The sequence below is a fragment of the Lissotriton vulgaris genome, chromosome 7, assembly GCF_964263255.1.
Source record: "Lissotriton vulgaris chromosome 7, aLisVul1.2, whole genome shotgun sequence".
NCBI lineage: Eukaryota > Metazoa > Chordata > Amphibia > Caudata > Salamandridae > Lissotriton > Lissotriton vulgaris.
Genome location: NC_141695.1, coordinates 1,704,857,098 through 1,704,884,484, shown reverse-complemented (window position 1 = coordinate 1,704,884,484; position 27,387 = coordinate 1,704,857,098). Strand labels below are relative to the sequence as shown.

The 27,387-nt window shown below is 43.2% G+C and overlaps 1 protein-coding gene across 4 annotated transcripts in view; it reads left to right on the top strand.

The window, feature by feature from the left end:
- OSBPL2 (oxysterol binding protein like 2) overlaps positions 1-26,860 on the top strand; it is a 342,788-nt gene extending 315,928 nt beyond the window's left edge. For all 4 annotated transcript variants that reach the window (XM_086932854.1, XM_086932857.1, XM_086932856.1 and 1 more), the window contains 3 exons: positions 11,299-11,422; positions 22,850-22,940; positions 26,307-26,860. In XM_086932854.1, the coding sequence (XP_086788980.1) occupies positions 11,299-11,422; positions 22,850-22,940; positions 26,307-26,409 (318 nt within the window). In that variant the 3' untranslated portion in view covers positions 26,410-26,860. The remainder of the gene's footprint in view (positions 1-11,298; positions 11,423-22,849; positions 22,941-26,306) is intronic.
- Positions 26,861-27,387: the final 527 nt, after the last annotated feature.

The following is a 27,387-nucleotide window of genomic DNA, read 5'->3' as shown; positions in this document are numbered from 1 at the left end:
CAAACTTGATAAAAATGTACAATCATAACCTCATCTGCCTCAACGGGATCCACCTTCCTTTCCACGCACCAACTTAACCAAATTTCCAAGCGCTTGAATATCTCTTCCTAGTTCCTGGAGCCCATGAGTCATACAACAACTCTGCATCCTATCCTGATAACTGATGGAATCTTTCCGGATCTCCTGAAATGCTCAAAACTAGAAGGTTGAGCGCCCCTGATTCCACCAAAGGATGTTCCTGACCGTCTACATCTCGTAAAAGACCTTCCTCTGCTCTTATTAAAACGGGACACCTCATCACCATTTCCATCACTGAAGGATACCAAGCTAGTGTTGTCCAAAACGGAGTTATCAAAATCGTTCTGCACTTCTGAATTCTCACCTGTTTCAACACTCTTTGGATCATTGAAAAAGGAGGGAAAGCATAACCTCTCATGCCTCTCCAATTCAGACTGAACACATCCACTGCTATTGCCCCCTGGGTCTGGTCTCCAACTCACATAACTTTCCAATTGATTTGTTAACCATGATGCAAAAAGATCTACCTCCAAAGGCCCTACCTCCTCTTGAATCCTTTGAAAAATCAACTGATTCAGCTTTCAGTCGCTGCATTCCTTCAAATATTGGGAATTCCAATCTGCAACCAATTTCTCCTTCCCTGGAAGATATTGAACTGACACACTTATCTTGTGTTCCATGCAAAATTTTCAAAAATCCTTCGCTAACTCTGTCATTCCCTTTCATCTGCTGCCACCTAATTTGTTTATGTAAGTTACAGCAGAAATATTGTCCATCTTCAACAAAACTGTTTCTGTATTTTCTCCCTGAAACTGCGAATTGCCAAAACACCTGCTTTCATCTCTAAACAATTTATATGCATTCTTCCCTGTCTCCTGTGCACCTAATTGTGCACCCCATCCTAAATTGCTTGCATCCGTCTCAAATACAAAGTCTGGGCTCGTCCCAAAAATCGCTTGTCCATTCCATGCTTTTAGGCTCTCTAACCACCAAACCAATTCCTCCTGTGCTTCGACATCCAATCTCACCTTGTCCCCATACCAGAAACCCCTGTTCAGTCCATCCTTCTTAACTGTTTGTAAAGCTCTGTAATGCAACGGCCCCGGAAAAAATGCATGTATTGAAGATGAAAGAAGACCAATCACCCTTGCTTATTGTCTCAAGCTTACCTTGTTTTTCTTTAAAAGCCAATTCACCTCTCTTTCTATAAGAGCAACTTTCCTTTCTGGTAACTCCAGGTGTTTCTTCAGTGTCTACCACAAATCCCCAAAACTCTATTTTCTGACTTCTCCAAATTCACCACAAAACCTATGTCGTTCAACACACCCTGCTCTACCAATCTGTGTTCCCGTAACAATTCCACATTTTCGTTCATTATCAGATTGCTGTCCAAATAAATTAACAAACGTATTCCCCTTTCTCTTAAAAAACCTACAACAGGCCTCATCACTTTTGAAAAATACCAAGGGGCTGATTATGGTCCGAAAGGAACTGAAATAGTTTTTCCTTACATCTGAATTGGAGATTTCGCAGACTCTCCTGAGCAATCGAAATTGAAAAATACGCATCCTTCAAATCTATTTCCATTAGCCAGTCCCTGTACCACATATTGGTTCAAATCCCTCAAATCTATTACTAATAGACTTGTCCTTTTTTTCTACTACAAAAAGAGTACTTACAAACCCTTTTTGCATTCTGGAATCTGTATTATTGCTTTTTTCTCTAACATCTTTTATTTCTTTCTCCACAATCCCTTGAACTTCTTTTTTGAACATTATTACTCCTGGTTCTTTTACCTGAACGGGTTCCGTTACAAAATGTATCACACAACTTCTGACTGTTCCTATGACCCATGAATCTTCTGTTATTTCCTTCCATTTCCCTATGAAACCTTTCAATCTTCCTCCTGTGTTTTGTGGATAGAACCAATTGAACTGTTTGTACTCACTCTGATTTGATTGATTTCCAGATTGTGAGCTTCCTCTTCCACGAGTATATCCGCTTTTTCCACTTCTCCCTCTCTGAGGAAACTGTGTTCCTGGATAAGAGGTTCCTCTATAACTTCCTCTACCTTGAAAAATTCCTCCTCCTTGGTAAATTGGGCCTCTTCCATATGATCGGCCGAAAGTCTGAGCCCGCCATCCAGCCCTTCCATATAAACTATTGTTACCAAAAACTCTCCTCATCGATGCATGAGCTTAATCCAAAGCTGTAAAAGTCTGGACATGTTTGCTCAAAGACTTAACTAAACCTTCTCCGAAAATTAAACATTTTGATTCTTCACTTGATTCCTTCTTTGCGAAATCTCCCAGTTTAGGACTAATTCTGAATAACACCGCTTTCCTTCTTTCTGCAATCAAGCTTTCATTGGCGTTACTAATGAAACAAATAACCCTCTGGTTCCATTCTCTTAAAATATTAATATCCACTTCTGTATCATTTAGATACGACTCTTCCACCATATCAAAAATTCTTGATACTGGTCCTAAAATGTCTAACTATTTGGCTTTTCAATGCTTAAGTGACCTTTCAAGCCCCATTCTTGGATCACGTCCTAATTTGAATAAATATGTAATCAAATCAGGAACTAAATTTGATGTCGTTGTCTCTTTCACATCAATGATTTGCCGTGAACATTAAGTTCTCATTAAATTTTGTTCACTCCTTTCAAGTGGACGTCTAATCCAGAATTTAATATAGTACGCCACATGCCTCAAAGGCCACCAATCCGAACTCCTAAAATGTTTAATCTGAGCTGAATTAAATCATGTTTGACCTATCGGATCTGTAAGCTCTTTTATGTTATGTTATATGTTATGTTATAAACCGTTTTGTAGCGCGCTCTGTTACTTGTGAGTATCCTGGCGCGGGGAAAGGATCAAAGCGGCAAAGAACAAGACAGCACGAGAATTCTCCTAACCTGCACTCGCAAATAGGTGGGTTTTCAGATGTTTTTTAAAAGCAGTTACTGTCGGCATGGAGCGAAGATGGAAAGGGAGGGCATTCCAGGCCCGAGCTACCACCACCGACAGTGACATACCACCCAGTCTGGCGCGTTTGAAGCGAGGAAGAGACAGTTTGAACAATGAGGCAGAACGCAGAGTGCGTGCCGGGATGTACTTAGTGAATCTTCTCTTCAGATAGAAAGGGCCTTGGTCATGAATTGCGCGAAACGCCAGCACCAAGGCTTTAAACCGAATGCGTTGTATAACTGGAAGCCAGTGAAGCGAGCGCAGCTCCGTGCGCACGCTCTTCCACCTAGGGATGTTAAATAATAGGCGTACAGCCGCATTCTGAACAATTTGGAGGCGGTTGACCAGGTATGCCGGAATGCCACTAAACAGTGCATTGGCATAATCAAGGCGGGCCAGTATGAGAGCTCTGGCAACCGACTCTCTGGCCTCCCTGGGGAGCAAGGGGAAAAATTTGCGGAGCATTTTCAGAGTGGCAAAACAAGTGCCAGTGAGTTTTTTGATATGGTACTCAAATCTGAGATCCTCCGTAAACCAAATACCCAGATTTTTTGCAGGTCTCCCCATCTCTGTTGGGCCAGGAATGTTTGGGGGCCAGAGTGTGCTCTTGAATGAGGGGGGAAAGGAGCCGTAAAAGAGCACCTCGGACTTGTCCTCATTGCACTTCAGCTGGGCCTGTGTTAACCAGCGAAATACTGAGGACAGGCATAGATGAACAGTAGATGTGTCCAGGTTGTCATCTGGCCAGGTAAACAACAGCTGGGTGTCATCAGCATACCCTACAATTTTAGCCCCGAACTGTTCAGCCAAGTATACCAAAGGTGTGATGTATACATTGAACAGAAGGGGGCTAAGTGTGGACCCCTGCGGGACCCCTGTAAGTAAAGGTCTTTGCTCCGAAGCATGCGGAGGCATCCAAACCTGCTGGGTCCTATCTGATAAAAAAGAAGAAAGCCAATCGAGCACCACTCCCCCAATACCAATGTCAGACAGCCGGCCAAGAAGGAGATCATAGGGAACAGTATCGAAAGCGGCAGAGAGGTCCAATAAAATTAGGACCGCTCTGCCACCTCCATCAAGACACTCCCGGATGGCTTCAGACATCTCCACCAGGGCCGTCTCGGTGCTATAGGCAGCCCTAAAGCCCGATTGGGCCGGGTGGAGGGCATTAGATGTTTCCACAAAGCTCTCCATTTGTAGAAGAGCAGCCTTCTCACAGATTTTTGTGAGAGCAGGCAAGAGGGAGATGGGTCGATAGTTTCCCGGGACCGACACATCTAGTCCTGGTTTTTTCAGGAGTGGGAGGAGTTTAGCGTGTTTCCACACCTGGGGGACCACGCCAGCGGTCAAAGAAAGATTCACCAATTGCGTGATCTCACTGCAAACAGTCTCCGCCACCTCCGAGAGCACTCGGGCAGGGCATGGGTCGACAGGGGAGCCCGATTTAAGGGACTGGAGAAGACGGAGAACATCCACTTCCAAAACCTGTGCGAAGGTGGTAAGTTGGTGCACAGGGAGTGCGGGAGAAGGTGACCAGGGACCGGCTGCAGAGCGATCAGCGGGAAGTGCCTCTAAAAGGCCTCGCTGGATCTTCGCTATTTTAGTTATGAAAAAAGTAGACAGCTCCTCACACCATTGTGCAGAGGACGGGAGGGCCATGGCTTCCGCCACAGGGGACACAAAGCTTTTGACGATCGCAAAGATCTCTCTGCTGTTGTTGTTGGCCTTGTTGATGCGCCCGGCATAGTAGAGACCTTTAGCGACCCTAATGGCCCCATAATAGTTTTTTTGAGCAAGTCGAATGGCGGATTTAGCCTCGGGCTATACTCTCTCCTCCATACGCGTTCAAGTTTCTTACAGCCCAGCTTCAGCTCTCTTAATTCTGGGGAGAACCAGGGTTGGGAGGGCGCGCGTCTGGCTCTGGTCAGCACTGTTTGTTTAGTAGAAGCAGTCGCCGCCTGCCCTATCCAATCATTGAACTCCCCCACTGCGTCGTCCAAACATCCCTTGAGATGTGGGCGAGTGTTAGACAGGGCAAATCTAAACGCAGGTAAATTAATTTTTTGACGATGACAAGTGAGGGGCGGGGGGCTGGACTCAGCCAACTCCCAGCTAAACCGGACCAGGTCATGATCAGACCAGGATGTTTTTTCCACCGACACTGGCTGAATGGGGAAATTCGTACATACCAGGTCAAGTAAGTGGCCACCCACATGCGTAGGCCCAGACACCCATTGTACTAGCTGGGCAAGCTCCAGAATTTCCCCGAGCTTGCTACTTTATACTATTTATTTATTTATATATTTATTTATACTACTTACTTGTGCTTCCCATATCTGAAAACTCATCTGGTTCCTCATTGTAATCCAGTTCCAAAACATATTCATCTATCATTATTTCCTTCAAATTGTGTCCAGTCAGGCTGATCGCCCCTTTCATTTGCAGGGTTAACCTGCCTCTTTTTTGAGCCGCTTAGGATACCCATCATTGACCTTCCACCAGTTAAAGTACCATCTTTTTATGAAACACTTCATTTTTATTAATATGATGTTTTCTTTTTTTTCAAACATTTCCCTCCTGGACCTTTTATTTACATTCTCATCTTCCTCTGAAATACTCCAACATTCTTCCTCATCTCTTTCTACCGTTCCAGTATTTCTTTTACCTTCCTTCACCAACCTTTTAAAGGTTTCCTCCATTTTATTTTCTAATTCTCTTTCAATGAGTCTTTTTTATAAATTCTTCCTGCACCTCTTTGGTGCCTGTCCCTTGTATTTCAATCATTCTCCTTTTTAAATATTTTTCTATATAGTTCTATAAATTCTTATCTCTCTCCTTTGACTTTTTTTATCTTCTTTCTTTTAATGAAATTTTTAATCCTATTTAATAAATCACAAACTCCCTTTTCTCTAAAATAATTCGTATTTAATTCAATTTTCACTAAAATTGCTCCATTTTGCTCTTGTTCACTCAACCGTATCCTTCAACCGACTGCTTGAGACGTGTTGCATAGAAACCGTTCTAGACGTCCACGCATCTCTCGCCGTAATAGTAATAACCTCTTTCCTCTCAAAATTATACAAAACTTTCACACGCACATATAATGCCCACGCTTTCTTTGAAAAACTGTCTAATGCATCATACGCATCGCTAGAAACAAAGCGTTCATACTCTGCGCTTCTTTCACATCACATAGACGATGGGTCCTGATTCTCTCATTTGTTCTCTCACTTGCATCCGCGCGCATAGACGACCCGTCATGATTCTCTCACATCCGCGCACACCTGCTCGTTCAGATTTTTCTAAATGAAACGGTATGATTAGGATTATCTAATTTAATTATTTTTAATCTTATTTATGGAATACCACTATTTTCATAATAACTATTCTACTCTACCGAACTAAAACTCTAACAATCACCCAAAAATTGGGTTAAACAAAACTTAACACAATTTCTTTCTTCTAAATATATTAACTACACTAAGAATTCCAACTACTACTACTCTTTTACTAACTTACCTTTAAAAATCTTTTAAGCTATTAATATATATTTACAAATTCTTTATAAGCAGCAAAGATATATACTTATCTGCCCAGAAGCAGCAAACAAAAGATGATGAGTTCGGAATGTTAAGAGACTGTTATGTTTAATGTTCTATAGTTGTGTGACTTCATTCTGTTCTACATGAGGCTTTGAAGAGCTGCATCAGAAGTAGTAAATAAAAGGTTATGCATAATGCTAGTCTCCTGTCTTGTCATAAAATCTAGATTTGTTGACCTATAGGTGGGAACTCCCGGTCAAGGGCTTTGCCAGGAATACTATTGGAAAAGGGCATAGTGGTCATACCAGTTTCCTCTTAAATACATGCTTAACGAAAGTGGTTCTGGCAAACATTTGATGTCCTATCTTTTCAAAGATTTTTTCCTTATGAATGGTTTTCTCCAGTTTGACGAAACCAAGGAGGAGAAACCCCTCTCTCCCCCCCACCTCCGTGTTGCCTTTCTTTAATAATCATATTTTTTATTCCTCCAGGTTTACTCCTTTTTTACATTTTTTTTTAACTTTACTCATTCCCCCAACCCATTTACAATTCCCCCGTTCTATACATCCTCCTGTAATTTTTCTCTTTTATACTTTTACCTCCCCTTCTTTAAAACCCATACCTCTTCTACTATACAGCTTTACTCCTTTCTTAATTTTACTATTTACCCTACCACTTTTGCATTTCCTTATCCTATACCCTCAACCCGCTACCTTTTATTTCCCCTTCCTTTTTTAATACCCATACCTCTTGTACCCTCACGCTTTACTCCTTTTAAATTCTTTTACTGCTACTACTTCCTTATTTACATTTCCCCATGCTATACACGTTACCCCTGGATCTTTCTCCTTTTTACTCTCTTCTATTCTTTTACCTCCCCTTTCTTTAAGACCCATACATCTTCTAACGTCCTGCTTTACTCTGTTTTTTAAAAATGTACTTTTATTACTTTACCCTACCTATCTACCTTTGTACCCATCCCATACACCCTCTGTTTTATGTGTCTCTTGATGACCTGTGCCTTTTCTACAAAAACCAACTATTTTTGTGAAAAATGTATTTCGCCATTTTTGCGTTTCTCTAACATGTAGTTATGTCAGCTTGATTAAGACCGGCTGACGTTCCTCTTGGTGGGAAATCATCAAAATGACCGTATACTGGCCATTGTACTGTCATTGGTGTGACAAACTACTTAGCTAAAAAGTTATACCAAATGAGTGTTTGTTTTCTTTAGTCAAATTGCAATGATCTACTGAAAGAGTAGATTGTCAGCTTAGGCACTTAGGATCTATGTTTTGGGGTATTCTGTGCTCCATTATTGTATGCCAGTCTTAAGTAGTCCTATTGTTTTTCTCCGGATACCAAGAAAGGAATGGAAATATAAATGTGTTGATACAGTTTAATCTGTGCCTAATCCTGCTCTACGTGATCATAGGGGCAACACCTGCTGAGGAATTAATATGCATAATGTTGATTATATGACCTTTGATGACATAGAGCTATGCTGTTGCACTAAAAACCGCTGAGGTAGTAAAGAAAGGGGCGGCAGACCCTTGTACTACTCCTTCTGTAATAGTGATAGGCGCCAGCGCGATCTTGACCAGTGGCGGCTGATGACATTTGGAAGTGAGGAGGCATCAATATTGGGTATGACATTTATGTAGCAAGCAACGCAATCGAGCTTAATAGACAAGTGTGAGGTCCAGGGTGGGTCCCCTCCCAGGAAAAATTGGCAAATGGTGTATTTTAAAGCAAATGAATTTAGTGATAAGACTTGCAAAGCAGTGGGAATGTATAGTCTTGAAATATTAAACATGTTAAAAATGGTCCCATATCTTACTGCATTAATATGTAATGTGCACATTCTACTGCATAACAACTTTAGACCAGTGTCTTGCACTGCATACAGCATCAACTGTGGAAGAAGATTCTCTAACCAGGCTTATAAAAGCACCAATACCTGCTGGACGCCGTCGGTCATACAGAAATATGTGCAGACAGGTCTTTAAATGGGATGAAAAAAGTGGGGCCTCTCTAAAATGGAACATGTGAAATAGATTTCTGTGATTCCCATAGTGTGCCATCCAACAACCATTCTTTTGGTTTATCTCTGAGATGTAATTGCATCCAGATATATAACACAACTGAGATGCACCTAAAACCTGCCAGTACGATTGGCTTTGTCAATTGTTAGCTTTTTAAGATAAATGAGTAATAACAATGATTTGTTATAAATAATTAACATTGGGAATGTTTCAATTCTGAAATTGAGAGTCTGGATTAAATAGTATTGAGGCCCGTGGAGGGAGTTTTGGCCTTCAGTTATGAACATTTTATGTTATGTATGTCCTTTTCCTCTGCACATCTCGTCCCTCTGCACATCTTCAACCGCCTCTTTCCTCTTCAGCACCCTCTTTTCACTCGTCCCCGAATGCACTTCCTCGCATCTTCCTCACTTCACCAGTTTCAGACGTTAGTGCACTTACTCACATTTAATCTGTTTATTTCCTTTTACTGTTACCTTGTGAATATTTTGACATCTTTGTACCCCCTTCACACACATGTATACAGAATTTCAATCGCAACTGGAATACATGACCATTCCTCTGTGTGCTCTGCAGAGAGGCCAACCCAATGACAGGCACTTCGCTTTGGCTTCAGCGTCCGAGCTGTCCATCAAAGCTCCTCATAAATATCTGGCATGGCTCCAAGTATGCACTCCGCAACAGTAATAAGATGCACGAAAAAATACAGAGGCAACCAAAAAAATAGCTAGCACTCTTGGCGAGCTTAAGATAAGTAAAACATGAAATAAGAGAGGAACTTAACTGCTGACATTTGTTGCATTAACGTTTTTAACATTCATTGTTCGTAAACCAATCCATATTTTTGGCATTAATGTCAAAGGCATGAAGATAGACAAGTTTTATCACCATACAGCAGATAACTGTCTTTACTAGAAGCACATATTTTTCCCTTTACGCATGACTCGGATATTTGGATTTACTTCGTAAGGGAACAAAAACCTTGCTTGTCTTTTGGATCAAGTTTGTGGTGGAACAAATGCATCAGTTCTACTTCTAAAGGGGCCAGTGATGTGCAGCCATGGCCTGAGGTATTACAGTGGGAGAGGTTAGCGTGACCAGGGGTCTCAGCTCAATGCACCTAACACTTGCCATTACCGAGGACAAGGCATCAGATCACATGTTCTTGCACCCACTCCTATTTGTGAAAAATGGGATAGAGACGTTGATGCCCGAAACCATGGCACTGGGAGCGTCACTGGCCTACAGTAGATACTACCATAGACTGCAATACCAATGAAACAACTTTAGAATGGTAAGCCCTGCATCGTGCATCACAATGTAGAAAGGTGATTTACTGTCTCGCTTCCGTGTCCTGATTAAGTGCGAGGCAGGGCAGGCATCTTAGGACAGACAGCCCAGACCTAAATACATCGATTTGTTTAGAGATATGCGTGTATCTCTAAATAAATCTGCCTATTTACTATTTGTGCAGGAATGTGTAGGAATTTCAGTAGGGCGTAGCCCCAGAGCCCAATGGAGAAACCTCCCCTGATCGTGGCCAGCGCTATCATGGCCCCATGCAAATGAAGGAATCTTTTTGCCTCTGCGCCCACGCCATATTATGGATGTGGGTGCAAAGGCAAAGAAACAGTCAGGAGGCGCACTGACCGTGCACCAAAAAAAGGCGGTGCACTGTCAGTGCGTCCTCGGGGAGGGGAAGGCATGCAACCTCCTAGAGTCCCTATTGCAGGCAGGTGCAGTCCCTCACTGTGTCCGCCTGCTAGGGGATCTCTCTCTCCCTCCTGAAAGTACACAGTGGCTTGTAAACCATGCCACGGAGGGCAGCACATTTACCAACATAGGGTGTAATTTCCCGGGTTGCGTCTGCCTTTTGAAAGGTGCGCAGTGGTGCAAACAGGAATAGTGTGCCTTATAAATAATACAGCCCCAGATGTTGTGTATATTTGGAAGCCAGTGTGAGACCTGCTATGCAGTGATTATTCATATTCAGCCAGGCCTGAATTTGTTTGAGAGCAATGCAAGAACTGCTGTGCTCTTGCCTGCCAAATATGAGAGGCATCAGCTACTTCCTCTTTGTATTCTATGCAGCAGTTTTCCTCCCGAGAAAGGACTAACACAGTTACATGTATTGGCAATAAATGCAGCACTGTGCCATGTAGAGAACATCAATCTGAATCGAGATGTGAACCATGCTTCCAAAAAGGGCCGGGACAAGGAGTTGAAAGTAGGTCCTGGTGGCCCAGGGACCTTGGGGATGAGAACAACAACATATTTGGTGGTTTATGACCCACAAGTGTGGCGTTAACAGAGCGTCTATTGTAGAAAAGTTCTTCAACCAAGGAGCTGCGCATATTTTGCTTTAACACAGGGCACCAAAGCAATACAAGTGCAGCAAACATCAATATATTCCGGTTTCCCTGAGTGGGTTTTTATTGGTTTTAACCAGAAACCCTTCACATATTTTATTAAATATGTAGCACACAAATCCCAGGAGTCAAACGCTGCAACTTTTGCTGCACAGTAGTAATGTAACCCCTTTTTCTGCATTAGCCTTTCTAGTGTGTTTGTCAAAGTTGATCACTGCTGCTTATGACGCGATATGAAAGCAACCCCACCTTTGATATAATGCCTGATTTCGACCCACAACACACAACCTGATCTTAGCCAAGAATGTTATCCATTTTTAACATCTCACTGTGATCCTATTTACCTTGCCAGATGTACAATTTTACCAGTTTTGCTGTGACTCTCAATGAGCTGGACAAGGAAATGGAGACTGTTTTGGCTCCCACCGACTGCCGCTGGCGCCCTGACATCAGAGGCATGGAGAACGCAGACATGGGTATGTTATGCAGACATTGCTTATTTCTGTGTTTATGTTGGGATTTTGTTGTCTTGACTAAATGTATACATTAGTTAGGTTCTTCCTGCTAGTGTAAACCAGTGGCTGCTCCAACCCATGTATTCTCATTTCTCCTGCTCTTGATCCTTCCCAGAATGTGATTGCAATGTTAGAACCATTCTTTTTTTTGGTGTCTTTCTTTCTTGTTTTCTCACACATACTCAAACCACATTAAAAGTGCAGCATCCATAAAAATGATTTTTACTTTACTTTAAAGTAATTCAATTTACTGTTTGTATGTGCCTCATGAGGATGAAAAGTCTTCTATTTTCTAGATGTCTTTTCCTCAATGCCTTAAGAACTTAGTAAGAAAGATGTTTTTCTTCTTAAATGATGGAGCTTCCTGTAATCTGGGTCTAGGTATTATAAAGACAGGTCTTCTCCCATCTCCGTAGCAAAGGACAGATTCCTTAAAAGGGGTCTCTGCTCCCCATACACAAACTAGAAATTCTAATGCAGAAGAGACATAAATAAGTAGAATAAAATGGTCTGAGGTAAATTATAGGCTCTGGCCTACACCCTTTGTGCCATGCCCAACAACTAAAAGATCTTAATTAAGAGCTTTGACCAAGAACCTAGTCTGTTCTCAAGTTCCCTGTTGAAGAAATTGATTGAGCGCTCCTCCTGAACACTGGTGGAAGTGGACATCTTCTGACCAGCGTTCTTCATTTATGACCGCAAAGCCTTCTTAATCTATTTTCTTGTATACAGACTACTAATTGATGGCCTCACTTCCAGTCAGTATAAGAAGATGTAAATCTGTTTCATATTTCTGTGTCTGAGACGGTTCCAGACAATACTAGAGATTGAGGAGATGATTAGCTCCCCTCTCTGATACACAACCACTTTGTGCTATGCGTAGGACATAATTATCCTAATTCTACAGTGCCATGACCTTCACCTCAAGAGTTTAATTGTCTTATGCCTGCATCTCTGCATAGCTAGATTGCAGTGGATAACGAAGATTGTCATTGCGAAAATTGTTATAACTCTGATCAGAAAATGGTCTGTAATCTAATGAAAAGCACCGGAAAGTAATTTAACTTACCTCTTCACAATTGTGAGTAGACCGGCCTTTGCTTACGTAATGGTAACCAAACTAAAGAAAACTACTGCAGTCCTGGTTTTTTTTTGGACCTACAATTTATCATGAAAGCTCCAATTATAACTCCTGCTTTTATTGTCCGACCTGGAATGGTGTGCAAAGCTTCTTACTATCCTTACCTCTTTTTTTTTTTTTTTTTAGGTCGAAGCACGACCTGCATTCAATGCGAAGCATTGATTGCTGTCAGCTTCGACAACTATTGTTATCCGTATTTTGGAATGTGGACACAACTCAGACGTGCGCTTTTGCAGTCTCCGGTCTGAGCCGCGCTTGCGCAGACGAACTCACAGCCCCTTCTTTCGCTTCGCTCCGCTCGCATGCATTAACTGCGCACAGACACAGCCAGCCCCCACCCCTCTGCATACACGCACACACACACAGTTCGTGGCCCTGCCCCGGTGCTCAAACTAACGCTGCAAGCTGCGGCGCCCGGGGAGTTGACGTCAGATCCAGCCGCTGACTGTGTCCTTCAGTGCAGCGCCGACATAGAAAAGGACTGGTGCGGCGGAGAAAGTGCAAGCTAAACTGAATATGCTTGTACAATGCTCCTTTAAAGCTTATTTTTGAATGTCGTGAATTTGTCTTATATTACTCGTCTAGCCTATATTTCCTGACACAAACGTTTACCCGCTCAACACACATCACACTTAAGGCTACAACATCCTGTGTGATTATGTCCACTCCATGCAAAACCAAAAAAACACCAAAATAATAAATAAACAATCATTATAAAAATAGTCAGTGAGGCTTGAGCCGACCGCAGCCTACGGGCACCGGGCACCGCTGTGCAGGCATATTAGGAGAGTTTAGAGCTTGTGTGGGAATCCCGCATAAGGCTGTGCACACGCACACTTCTTGGAGGCCAGGAACTCTGAATGGCAGGGCCGGACCCTGCCACCAAGCACTGCTGTGCTGTGTATAGGCACGTATACCAACCCCAGGAAAGCACCATCCGAAAACTATTTTAGGGACATAGCTGGAAAAACAGGGCTGGTGAGGTTTCAAGGACAGGTGACAACCCCTATAAGCACATGCACTGCAAACACGCCCCCAGCATGGGGGCGCGGACTACTTGACCGGGAACCTAAACACAGAGACGCACCCGTGTTTTTCGAGAAGGCGGTTTGACCTCCCCAGGGCAAATATGTATTTTAAGTTTCGAATAGTTCCTCCAGCCCGATTCCTGTCAGGAGAGGGGCAGAGTAGACGTTGCAAGGTCATTTCCTGTAGTGAAACAAACTGCCTTTCTGCAGCATGAGCCGGGCGGAGCTCGCAGAGTAACGCGTGAGTGCAGCTAAATGAGGAGTGGGTTGTATACATCACGTTCGCTGATCTGAATATAGCACATCGTAGGAGCGGCCTATCCATAGGGTAAGAGGGGACTATAGCAAAATGATGTTTGCACGAGCTTTAAATATCCCCAGCGTGAATCTGCTGTGTTATTTTTTTCACAACTGCAGACAATAACGTTGTAACAATCCATAAGATTGCTGATATCACAAACACTGCAAATGACAGGAGCATAAAACATGCATTTGGAATTTACTCCAATATCGGGGAGGCAACTGTATCCCCCTCCCCCCCCGCCCCCGAAAAGTTATTGTTTTTTCCCAAGAATGCAGAAAAGCCGTTTTCTGCAAGTACATTTTCAGCTCCTAAAATAGTGATTAAATCACGTTTTACACTAAATTTGATTCACATGTACTGGATAAAGGCGCACCGACCGGCATCTTCAGGCAATTTTAGGTTAAGTTTCACCAAATATGGAGCCATATTTTTAAAAAAAACTCAATGTTCTCACACATACATCCCTTCGATCTGTTATAGAGACTCCTAACTCCATCCCATCTTGTGCATATGATTAAATGTGGGCCTACTGAAATGGACGCACGATTTTAGATTGCTCCGCCCATTATTTGAGACTTTAAGAAAAAAAAAAAAAAGAATATTGACACAGGAAGGGCTAGATACCAAGGGCCCGATGTAGGTAAATTAATTTTACCACTTCATAAATACCGAATCATACCGATTCGGTATTTAAGAAGTGGTAAAATGGAGTGGGGGGGATGTAGGTATTTCAGATTCGGTAAATACCGAATCGTTCTGATTCGGTATTTACCGATTCTGTAAATACCGAATCGGTAATGCCCATTGATTCCTATGGGCATTGAAGCCCATAGGAATCAATGGGCATTACCGAATCGGTATTTACCGATTCGGTAAATACCGAATGTTGCAAGGTTGCAGGGGGTGTCACTTTGACACCCTCTAGCACCCCAAGTACAGGTTTGTGTGACATGTGGCGCACAGACATGCCCTAAGGGCATGTCTGTCTGTCACATGGCACAGGTGTACATGCACACATGTGCATGCACAACTGGATTCGGTATTTTACCACCCAATTGGATTGGGTGGTAAAATACCGATTTTGTAAGGCCTGTGGGACTCAGTAGAGTCCCACCTACATCTCCAAGTTACCGAATCGGTAAAAATACTGATTCGGTATTTTACCGATTCGGTAAATTTACCGATTTGGTAAAATAGGGCCCCTACATCACAAATGACCATTTACCGGTTGGTAACGGCCGAAATCGGCCGTTACCGGTCGGTAAATGGCCACCTACATCGGGCCCCAAATGTTTCTTCTTCACATGAACATTGAGATAAAGAAGATCCGACATGGTAAACGTCCCAGTTATTCAAACAAAGGAAAACATTGCAAATTGGGTCTTGGAATTGTGAGAATTGTTAAACTTTTCCACGGGGCAGTGAGGGGTCAAGACACTTCTATGAAGATACAGGGGAGGGCGTACAAAGCATAAAGGTGGAGGATTCAAAGCCGGCACTACACAGAAGAGCCCGACGACCTGCTGATCACAGCGCAGGAAATATGCCATGGTATATGGGGAATTGTTTTAAATAAAGCCCCAGGCTCGATAAAATCTCTGCCGATGTGTACCAGAGCTAGATAGGTATCTGGAGCTCATATGTTTCACGTAATATACAACACATATTGCATTACAAATGCTATAGGTGTCACATTCGCGAAAGTTATAACTATTGGCATTGTAAATGACAAAGCTATTAATTTCGCTACTTTCAAAAACAAAACATAAATAAAAAATGTGTCATTTACAATACCAATAGCTCAAACTTTCCTAATGCGAGACCTATTGCATTGCAAATGCTTGTTTCGGGGGTCATCCTGAACTAGACTACAGCAAAAATCTGTGGGGAAAACTCACTACTTACTTCATTCCCCGAGTCGAGGCAGGATGATGATTGATGCCTTTTGTAACAGACCCCTTTGTTGTTGTTCCAACATTGACAGGGTCCGAAGATACATTATTCACCCAATGCACCATGAGATCCCATTACAATATGTGTGTGTGTGTGTGTATATATATATGTATATATATGTATATATATATATATATATATATATATATATATATATATATATATATATATATTCACCCAAAACGAAACTTCTTTATCAGGAAGCTGTGCATCACCCCTGTATTTTCAAAAGTCCCCGATGTGTTTCGAAGCTTCTTCCTCATGGGGCAACTGAAGGCACATCACGGATAACTGCAGAACTTCATTTAACCAATGTGCATGCACGCTCCAGTGAGTTGCATGCTGGTGGATGCAGTTCAATGTATCCCACAGGTGGTGTCCATTACGATGTCCTCAGATTTTCCTTGTCTTTAACTTTACAAGTTTTCAGCCCTCCAGTGGGCTCCATTGTTCAACCTGCCTTGAAAATTATCATATACACTAACCTGTACCAGGCTTGCTTGGTTCTAGGAATTAAATACAACTAAACAATATATTTATACAAATTAAATTGGTTTTAGTTCAGTCTTTGAGTGTGTGACATAATATGCTGACTGAGTGTGTACAACAAATGTTTAACACTACCCTCTGATAAAGCATTACTGCTTGCCCACACTACCACAAATAGAGAGTAAGGCACTATCTACTTTTAACCCTGCCTACCTTTGGGGTTCCACTGGACTCTGTGCACACTATACCTCATTTTGTTATAGTATATACAGAGCCAGCTTCCTACAATGACGCATCCCTGCATTCCATGTGGCCTAATACTGCATGTAGTATTTGTAAGTCACCCCTACAGCAGGCCTTACTGCCCAAAGGCAGGGTGCTTTATATTACATGGGAGAACATAACTGCATGAGCAGATATGCCCCAGTGCTGGTCAGTTCCATTACTGCCAGTGCATGTGAACAGGGAAGCCATTTCAAAACGTGCTGGACACTGGTCAAAACGAGTTCCCCAGCAACATGATGGCTTCACTGAAAATGGGGATGCTTGGTATCCAACATCTCCTGTTAATACACCGCACTGATTCCAGTTGTGGATTTATTAATACATGCACCCAGAGGGCACCCTAGAGGTGCCCCCTGAAAACCTACCAGAGTGTCCCTAAGGAAAAAAATGCATCCAGCTCAGGATTTGAGAAGGAAATGAAATCAACCTATAGGGGAGTCACTTAGGGATTTCTTAGGAAGCCCTCACTCACCACCCTGGGTGGTGACATGCTTCATCATCGGGCCCACCAGGAGAAGCCGAATGCCTCCCTGTTGTGCTACAACGCCAGGTTACTGCGGAGCTGGTTTTTTTGTGACAATGTGCAAAAAAGTGAGTTTAAAATGCCAGCAGGCTATACCAGACAAAAAACTTTATTCTGTGGTTAGCTGGGTATAGATTAAAAAATATGTGTCGGGAAATTTACCAACTAATGTGTTGTGTGTTTTCCCCTTTAGAGTGGGGTCAACATGTTTCTGCCCTTATGTGTATTGATTTTACGGGGCTTTCGTCAGGACCATGTAATTGTGTACCTCGGTGGTGTGGGCGCGCTAAGGCCCACCCTTGCCAGAGGACGTGAAACGAGGGGGGTGGTGGCGACAATGGCACACCGCCCGAAACGCCAAACACCCGCTCGGCACCTAGCGATATCCTCAAACCGGACCCCGTGTTTGGCGTTGCGGGCGGTGTGCCATTGTCGCTACCACCCCGCTCCCGAGACCCATGAGGTGTGGATCTTTTAACGAACAAACCACAGGTTCCCCTGTGTGAACCAACACTTTTTCTGGTTTGTTTTTTGCACCAATTTTTACAGCTTACTTTTTACTTTCACGTCCTCTGACAAGGGTGGGCCTTTGCCCGCCCACACCACCGAGGTACACAATTACATGGTTCTGACGAAAGCCCCGTAAAATCAATACACATAAGGGCAGAAACATGTTGACCCCACTCTAAAGGGGAAAACACCCAACACATCAGTTGGTAAATTTCCCCGACACATTTTTTTTATGCCCAGCTAACCACAGAATAAAGTTTTTTGTCTGGTATAGCCTGCTGGCATTTTTAAACTCACTTTTTTGCACATTATTGTCACAAAAAACCCAGCTCCGCAGTAACCTGGCGTTGTAGCACACCAGGGAGGCATTCGGCTTCTCCTGGTGGGCCCGATGATGAAGCATGTCACCACCCAGGGTGGTGAGTGAGGGCTTCCTAAGAAATCTCTAAGTGACTTCTCTATAGGTTGATTTCATTTCCTTCTCAAATCCTGTGCTGGATGCATTTTTTTCCTTAGTGGACACTCTTTTGTTGTTTATAAATTATAGCCACTTCCAACAGAAAGTGGTCATATAGGGGGCGTAGTGACCTGAAAGGGTGAGTAGCTCATTGGCTACTACCCTACACTCCCCTAACAACCCTAAATTCAGTCTTTAGGGGATCTCCTCCACCAGAAAAGCAGATCCTGGTGACCTGCAAGAAGAAGACTGAGATGAAGAGTCGTAAAGAGCAAGAACAGAAGACCAAGCAACTGACTTAGCACCAACCCTACCGATGAATTAGACAACTGCACCAAAAGACATCTTATCCTGCAGCTGCTGAGTCCTCAAAGCCCGGGATACCTGCCAGCACTTCACCCAGGAACCAAGAACTTCCATGGAGTAGCGGACCTGCCCCTCTGCAGGCAATCTGAGAGGACTTCAAGACCGCAAAAACCCGACACCTAAGGACACCACTGCACCTAGCGCTCCAAGCCAGAGTTGAAGTGGGCGGTCAGTGTGGTCCCCAGCCCTCCAAAGATATAGTCCACTGTAGTTTCGCCACTTGCGGAGTCCCAACGTTGCTTGCAGCCTCTGCACGCAGCCCCCTCTACTGCGACTGGTCCTGGTAAGGAAAACCTATTTCCTAAAGACACCTCAGCACCCGTCGTCCCTTGGCCGTGGAGAACAGGAACAAAGGTGTCACTATGTCCCCAAGCATCATGAGGCCTGAACCCCCTGTTAGTTCAGGCCGACTGGCCTCCCAGTCAAAGCCTGCTGCCTCTTTCCCCAAAGATCGATGCCCATAGAGTAAAATTGGGCACCAACGCTGTTTGCACCCCTGTACCCGGCCACCCAAATACTGCTGGTGATGTTTTGCTGGGCTGCCTTGGACCTTGCCCACCACTCACCGAAGCTCCTGGAGATAGGTCCTGTAAGTTGATGTACTATAACTGAATGCCGTATTTGTTCTTCCTCCTGTAGGATAACCTTGCCGCTTCTAAAAGTTGCACAAATTGAAAAACATACTTAACCGATAGAATTGGTTCTGGTGCCTAAGCATATATAAAGATATGTGTTACTTTTATAAATTGGTGTGGCACTCCTTATTGGGTTGTGTTCATCATTTATTGACTATTGTGTGTATTTGCAGATGCCTAACACTCCTCTATGATAAGCCTAAGGCTGCTCGACCACAGTTTCCCCACTAGAAGAGCACTTCGGGTTTGCCAGAGTAAACACCTGTCCACTCATAAGGGAACCCCTGGACTACACAATATAGCTCATTTTGATATATCATATAGAGCTAGCTTCCTACACTTGTCTTCAATTCCGGTTACCTCCCGAGAGGGTATGTTCACGTCATGTGGGCAGTGGCGAAACAACCTACACTTACCTTCAAGATCACATGCAAGGTCGTTTTTTTTCAGAGTTGGTTAGAGACAACCTTGATGCTTTCACATATATTTCGAAATGTAACCTGGACTTGCCTGACACCATTATGTGCGCCATGACTACATAGTTTACCCTCCACCAATATTCCTGGATGCACTGCACTGTATTTTTTCTGGTAGATGTCTAGGCTGCCCTAATGGAGATGCCATTTGATGGGGAGAGTGCTTTAAACAAGAAAGCAAGACTCCTACTTGAAGAGCTTCAAGAATAGCTGTGCTATAGGGCTTTGACTGGTGTCCTCTGTAAAACAATTACACCACTAGTACTGTTGCTTTTGCAGCTTTTAAATGAACAATTCTTCCCTGCTGCAGCAATGCAATCCTCCCAGCTGATTCAAACCCTGCAGCAATTCTTCTTCTCCTTTTACAGGAGAGGTATATCTAAAGGGCGCCAGCACCAACTGCTCCATTCACCTTCTGTTTCCACTAGTTCTGCCCCCTTAAAGCCGCTTTGATTTGCCCTTCCTCTATGATCAGTTTCCATTTGGGTAGAGGGTCTCCCATTTTCTGAAACAGTGGAAGTCCACCACCATAGATTATTGGCTGCTCCAGTTGATCAAGGCATATGCCCTCCCCTTTTTTGTCCGCTCCTCAGAAATATCTACTGTCCTCCTGAAGTGCACATCAGCCCAGAGCTCGATCTTTGAGGCAGATATCCGGACCTTGCTGCAAAAAAGAACATAGAATTAGTACCCATGGGTGAGAGGAGCGAGGGATTTTATGCCTTGTACTTTTTCCTCCCCAAAATGGATGAGTGCCTCAGGCCGGTTCTGGATTTGAAGCCCTGGAACTTCTTTGTCCATTAGGACAATCTCAAAATGCTGTCAGATTCTCCTGGCCAAGACCACGTAGGTCTCGCTAATTTCAATAGGTCTCCAGGACTCTTATTTCATTTGCCAACCCACCCTGTTCTGAGTTGTTATCTCAGTTTCATGGTGGGGGTCCGAGAACTACCAATCTATCTTTTGACCGTTCTGTGAGTCTTAACCAAAGTGCTGGCAGTGGTGGCAAAATCCATCAGAAGTCAGTGTATTTCACTACTTGAATCACTGGCTGGTGAGCATGAGATTTACCCGAGCTGGTTTTCAGCCTTCTTTTTCAGCTGTGATTTCCTGGTGGCAGCTCACCTGGAGGGCATGCTCAGTGTGAAGGCAGATATTTTGATTTGCATACCTGTGATCAGTCGCAAATAGGATCTTCACCCCAATGTGACAGGCATGATTTTCACACAGCTGGGTCTTTCCTTGTATCAGCTTCTTTGCCATGACTCTAAACAGGAAATGCCCTTATTGAGCACTGCTTACTTCTCACCTTGTAGTTAATCTGGTCACAGGACCTCCTTTACGCATTATCTCAGTTTCCACCAATCTCTGCAGAAAGTGCAAGAGCATGGTGCACAGCTGATTCCAGTGGGTGAGTAGGATGTGATACACCACTATCTTGAAACCGTGTTTTCCCTCTCCCAGTCAGAGTATATCTGCTTTTACAGCTGGATTGCATGTCCCTTCACCCTACTACACCAAAGTCTTCGTCTGCATGTGTGGAAATTTGATGGTGCCAATGAAAGGCTTTCAGTACACCACCTGAGGTAGTAGGTGTCATCATAGATGCCCAATACAATGGCTGCCAAATCTATTTTAGCTCGACATTCCAACAACTTTGTCTTTAGGATCCTGTCTGCTTGCTTAAAAACATTGTAAGGCTCTTCCCTCTGACTTTCTGCACTTCTTGCGTTCGATTGGTCAATAGGGTTTGGAGGTTTCTATTGTGAATGGATATTGGGCCTGGCTGTCTGCTTTTTTGTACCTTCCTCACAAACATTTGTTCCATTAGTCTCTGCTTCCCCGTTTCTTGAAGGTTTACTCTGTATGTTCACACCCAAGTCCTTTTCTTTTCACACACCCTTAAACAGGCTCTGACTTTTAACATCATCTTTGGAATCTTGACCCAATGCACAGTTGTTCTGTTCCTCTTTTGACCTTCAAGTCTATCTTTCTGGAGGTGATTACTATGGTCCACAGGTTGAAGAGTTGCATTCCTTGCCAGCCCTGCTACAGTTTACTGTCTTCGATTCCTATAAGCTGGTCATATGTACCTAACCCTACTTTCTGCCAAAGGTGCGTCTGCCTTTCACGTTAGTCAGTTTATTATTCTACCCTTTTTCTTTCCTCATTCTCATCCTTCCAAAGAAGAGGAGGTTGCACAGGCTGGACCCAAGATGAGCGGTCTCTTTCTACCTTGATTGAACAGCGACTTGTTCAATCAGCTTTTTATGTGTTTTACTGAGGCTAATTAAGTCAAAGCGATGACCAAGCGCATGATTTCACATTTAGTCATGGTTTGTATAAGGTTCTGCTATGCCTTGGGAAAGAAAAATATCTAGTTTGATGATGGCAACTTGTCTCACGAGCGGCATCTTCATAGCTTTCCTGTGCAGGCGGCCACTTAGTCATCTTTGCATACCTTTGTGATGCATTATATCCTAGTTGCAGAGGGAGGACCTTAGTGATGGATACTTCCCTAGATCTGCGTTTCTTGTTTTTCTTGGCTACTTGGCTCTGCTCATTTCCCATCTCTATGGGCAGTGCTTTGGGAATCATTCAAAGGATGAGTTATCTGGGGAAGAAGTGTCTGTCAGAAGAAAAAGCTAATTGTGTTTGGTTATGATATTTCTGATGAATATTTGCTCTTCCTGCAGATTTCTTATCCCCCTCCTCCTCTGCTGAGAAAGTGTCACTCATAATAAGATTACAAGGATTCCTATTTATAACACCTACTGCTTTATTGTTTGTTGTCATTAGGCTCTTCGGTTCCTCTCGATATGCCTCAGTTGGGCATCGCAAAAATAACACACTGCTGCCAGGCAGTGTAGAACTGTTGCTTGGGAAGTTTCCAGATTCAGTCTGGTGTCCAGTTAATATTCATATGGTGAGGAATCTGCAGTAAGATATGGTATCTGCCAGAAATATCATAAAGAATAAATAAAGGTAAGTATTGTATTTTGTTGGCATCAGAGATGGCCTCCAGGAATCACACCGAGGATCCTCCCACTCATGGACTGCTTGTTTTTGCTTTGCCAGATTACTTAGCACCAGCTATTCCCATTTTGAGGCATGCTGTGCACTTTGTGCTCTGTGTAGTTGTTTAGTGCCACGGCCTCCTTTAAATCTTATGTACAATACACAACACTGTGTCTCATGTCTTTTCTATTCACTTATTGCAGATCTGGCCAGCAAAGAGAAGGAGCGATTAGAAGAGAAACAGCGAGCTGCCCGCAGGGAACGAGCAAAGACCCAGGAGGAATGGAGAACAAGGTACTTTAATTGGATCAGGTGCACAACTGTTTTTGGACAGAAATTAGGAAGAGACAGTGAGAGCGGTGTGGGAGGTAGACCTTCAGTCAGTGCCAAGGAAAAGGTGCTGAGACAAGCTTTTTAGTTACAAGAACAGGTGCAGGGGCCAGCCAGTCAGTCAGTGTGAGGAAGATGTTAAGTGAGGTCGTCTTTCAGTAAGCCCCTCGGATCAGCTCTTCAGAGAAGAAGTGGAAGCTTTCATTCAGGGAAAGAAAGAAACCAAAGATGACTTGTAGAGTGGAGGGTGTCACTTATGCACAGCTGCACTTACAAAGCACTTCTTTTTCCACACCAGGGCAGTTCAGTTTTTGTACATAGAAGATGCATGGTTATAGTGCAGTTACATCCCTTGATGGTTTGCTCTTGGGCTGCACTGTCCATAATGTAATGTCCTTCATTTTGTGCGCACGTTGTTGTCCTACGGATATTCCTAAAGTACAGTGCATTTTCCAGCCTTCCACCATTGGGTTTTCTGCTCCTGGACTGTTTGGTGCCAGTGAAAATCTATCATTAACTGAATCTCAGTGTATACATTTAGATTTTTCGCAGCTCTGTTTGCATCATGGAACTTGTGGCACCTATTAAGAGGAGAAGTGGTCTCAGACTGTTCATTGGTATGTTCTACTGTGCACTGTCTATGCACTACCATGCCCTCCTTCATATCGATTTGCTCTGTTGCCCCACAACTTACATCCTACATGCAATGTCTTGCACTAAAGAGTACCCCTTAACTAAGAGAAACACTGCAGAGTAGTTCTGCAATTTGGCCATATAAAATGCCTGTGAGATAATAAGGGAGGGGGTGAATCTTGCCTTGGTATCTAATCTCCTTTTTACATGGATAACAGATGACCAGTGGCATTGCATCACCTTTGCGTGTGCTACACGTCAACAAGCTCACTGAATTCCATTTACTGGCCCTCTAGCATAAGAGCAGTGATTAACTATCATGGGGTTTTATGCTCTTAATCCATCTCCTTCACAGAGGAAGCAAAGCACAGTTCCCTTCTTGGTGAGGCTGTGAATTCTGCTTTATGCCAATAACTTTAGACCCAGAGTAGGTTTCCAGAATCATGTGCCATTTGGGTATTGCTGAAATGCCCAACTCCATTTGGGTATGGCTGTAATACCCATCTCCATTTACAAAGGAAAGAGTTATGTGACTCATGCATGGCCTAGGCGTTGGACTGCAGTGTTTGCAGAGAGTAACTTATAAAGAGACACGGGTCATTTTTCCCTCGCCTACTCTTGTGTCCTATTTGGCAGTTTTTTGTTATCGTATTTACTACAAATCCAATTGTCTCCCTGGACTGGTTCCTCAGGAGCTCTCCCCTCCTTGTTAAGGCATGATTATTTGCATGCAGAGCTCGTGAGTGAACAGGGGCTCACATCCTGGCGAAATTTGATTTCAGGAAAATTTTGCATAATGAAGAAAATGCAAATCTGACATTTAGCGCTATATTTTAGCGCAAAAAGTGTCCTTCGTGTCAGTTTACTCCATGACGCAAGTAAAAAAGTACGAAAAACTGTAGTTGTGAGAGCAACAGCCATTTGCATTCTGTACGTTTATATTATTCCCATTGTAAAACTTTGCTGTTAAGGGTGCATAATTCCATTCCGTAATTTTGGGTTAATAAGCGTAACATGACATTCCCGTAATATACAAATTACGCTGCATAATTTAAATTTCGCCCTCACCTATTCCTAGTCCTATTCTCAGTTTTTAATCAGTTTGTGTATAAAGCCAAGATGCTGGTTCCGGTCTTTGTCAGTGGGCTTGTAAATGATTTTACCATTAGGTATTGGATTCGCTCCATCTCTCTCACCGATTTTAAAAGAAATGTAAAAATAAAAGCCTTCCGTTTGTGCTTCTGCTTTAACAATAACCATTTATTAGCTACAGCCCTATGCTTGTCTGTCATGTTTTGGCATTTTGCTTTGCTTTTTTAGTTGGTAGATGTGTAATAGAAAAAAGTACAGAGGGATTAATCAACTATTTATTTTCGTACAAGGCACTATCAATTACCCTGACGTTTACACATTTCTTACATCAAACTATACATGATTCTATAAGGGCAAGGGTCAAGATATATCTGGAGTAAATTCATCACTCCCAAACGAAGCACCCTCCCTCTAGTATGTCAAGGGTACACAAATACCCGCATCACCTGTTTATGCGGTCCTCATCTGCCAAACGAACGTGTTGGCCTTGTTCTACCTGCCACGCTCTCACCTTGAGAGCGTGGCGGGTAGAACAAGGATCGCATGTTCTTTTGTTAGATGAGGACCGCATAACCAGGTAGCGAGGTGGAGGTGTTGCTCCGATTAACTAGGAGACTACAGGGACTTAAGCGGAATGGGTCCTTAAGCTCCTATACCCAGGATCCGAGAGAGTCAATGGAACCGGGTGATGCGGGTATTTGTGTACCCTTGACATACTAGATGGAAGGTGCTTAGTTTGGGAGTGATGAATTTACTCCAGATATATCTTGACCCTTGTCCTGATGAAGCCACAAGAAATTAATGGCTGGACCGAGACTGCGTCGACAAATTTAGGAGGAGTCTAATTATTTAGATTTTTTCCTTAGAATAAGGGCGCCTATAGATGAGAGAAGAGGTGTGATACCTCAGGCGCATAGGGGACTTCCTCAGAGTGTATTACTCAGAATAAAGAGTGTACATCTACCGAAGTTATATTTACAGTTTTTTGTAAATGTTATATATATTGTGTATATGTATTGTTCGACATATGTGATTGTGATTTATATGTGATTATATGTTTTGGTATATGTCTTGTATATATTCCCTATGATGTGTAAGTGTTTGATTTTTTGTATCTAGCCCCGTCTTATGACGTGTATTTTATAGAATCATGTATAGTTTGATGTAAAAAATGTGTAAACGTCAGGGTAAGTGCCTTGTACGAAAATAAATAGTTGATTGATCCCTCCGTACTTTTTTCTATTACACATCTTTGATGTTCTATGCCCAGGTATAGGAGGGTCATTTGGGCATACCCCTTCTATTGTTATATATTTTTAGTTTGTAGAAGCCTTGCCCTTGGTCTGCTTTACATCAACTGCTCTCTCTACATTCATTGCATCACATCATTACAGACAACACGGTCATATGTTTTTCCAAAGTCAAACTATATGCAAAGAGCTTGGGAACAAAACAAAAAAAAGCTGTAAAAATATGGATGATCAGGTCTGTGAATGTTCATGTGAAATGCAACTTTCTTGGGAGGATGGAAAGGCTCTACATGGCCGCTTCACACACTCAGATGGGCCCTCTGCAATGTTCTTTAACATTTCCCTCTTATTGCAGGTGGTTTTCTCAAGGGACCAATCCCTACACAGGGACCTCTGACTGGCTGTACTCTGGGGGATACTTTGACAGAGACTTCTCAGACTGTCCAGACATTTACTGATACCTGTGGGGACCTGAGCACACCATCTCATCCGGACATCGCCCAGTAGCTATCACCCCACTCGACTGGTTCTCTTCATGATGAAGAGGGAGCAGCCCCCTTCTCTGCAAAGATGAAGTTTTCAAGAGAATGGCCTTGTTCACTAGTCGGAGTGAAACGTCCTTTCATCATAGGATTGCCAAATATTTAATTACAAAGGACAAGATAAAACTATGTTACATTGCTAAACAGGCTTCGCGTTGAACAGTCATATTTCACTAGGTAAAATAAAATGGACAAGTTTGTGCCAGCACCGGTGGGGAAGCTCTATCATAGGTCAAGTGGCAACGATTGTGCTCTGACCAGTGGTGATATGAGGAGGCAGATGAATGACTGCATCTCCGGCTGTACCCAAACAGAAGTGGAGGAGTCTCTCGCTGCTTACCGTAACAAATTAAATTGTATCTACCACAAGAAAATTTTGTTATGGAGGGATCCTTCCAGACGGACAAAGCAAGTTAGGGCTATATGTTTTAGGGGCTGGTTGGGTGGGAGGCTGCTACAACTTTTGGAAGCAGTTGACAAGACTCGCGTTCTCTTAGTTTTGTCAGTGAAACATTTCCGAGCTTGATAAGAGGGGCAGCTGAGATTGGTTAACTGGCTGGGTGTGGGGGGAGGGACTCTGACAATATTGACAGTTTCAAGACAGTCCCATAAAGTCTTGAGTATTTTGCTTTATATCTATTCTTCACCACTGTGAGCTTTGCTGACACCATACACCACCGTAAAGCATGGCTAAGTGTATGAAAAGGGCACAGGGATTCGAATACATCTGCTTCTCACCCAGTACGTTACTTTGTATTGGACTCTGTTACTGTATGCAGTGGTGGCAGTGGCAGGAGCCCCTTTCTGTGCCTGAGCTGTTTCTAGTCACACACTTCTCCCTCCAGGCACCACGTACCTGTCTCACCTCATTTGGGATCTCACCTACTCTTTCCC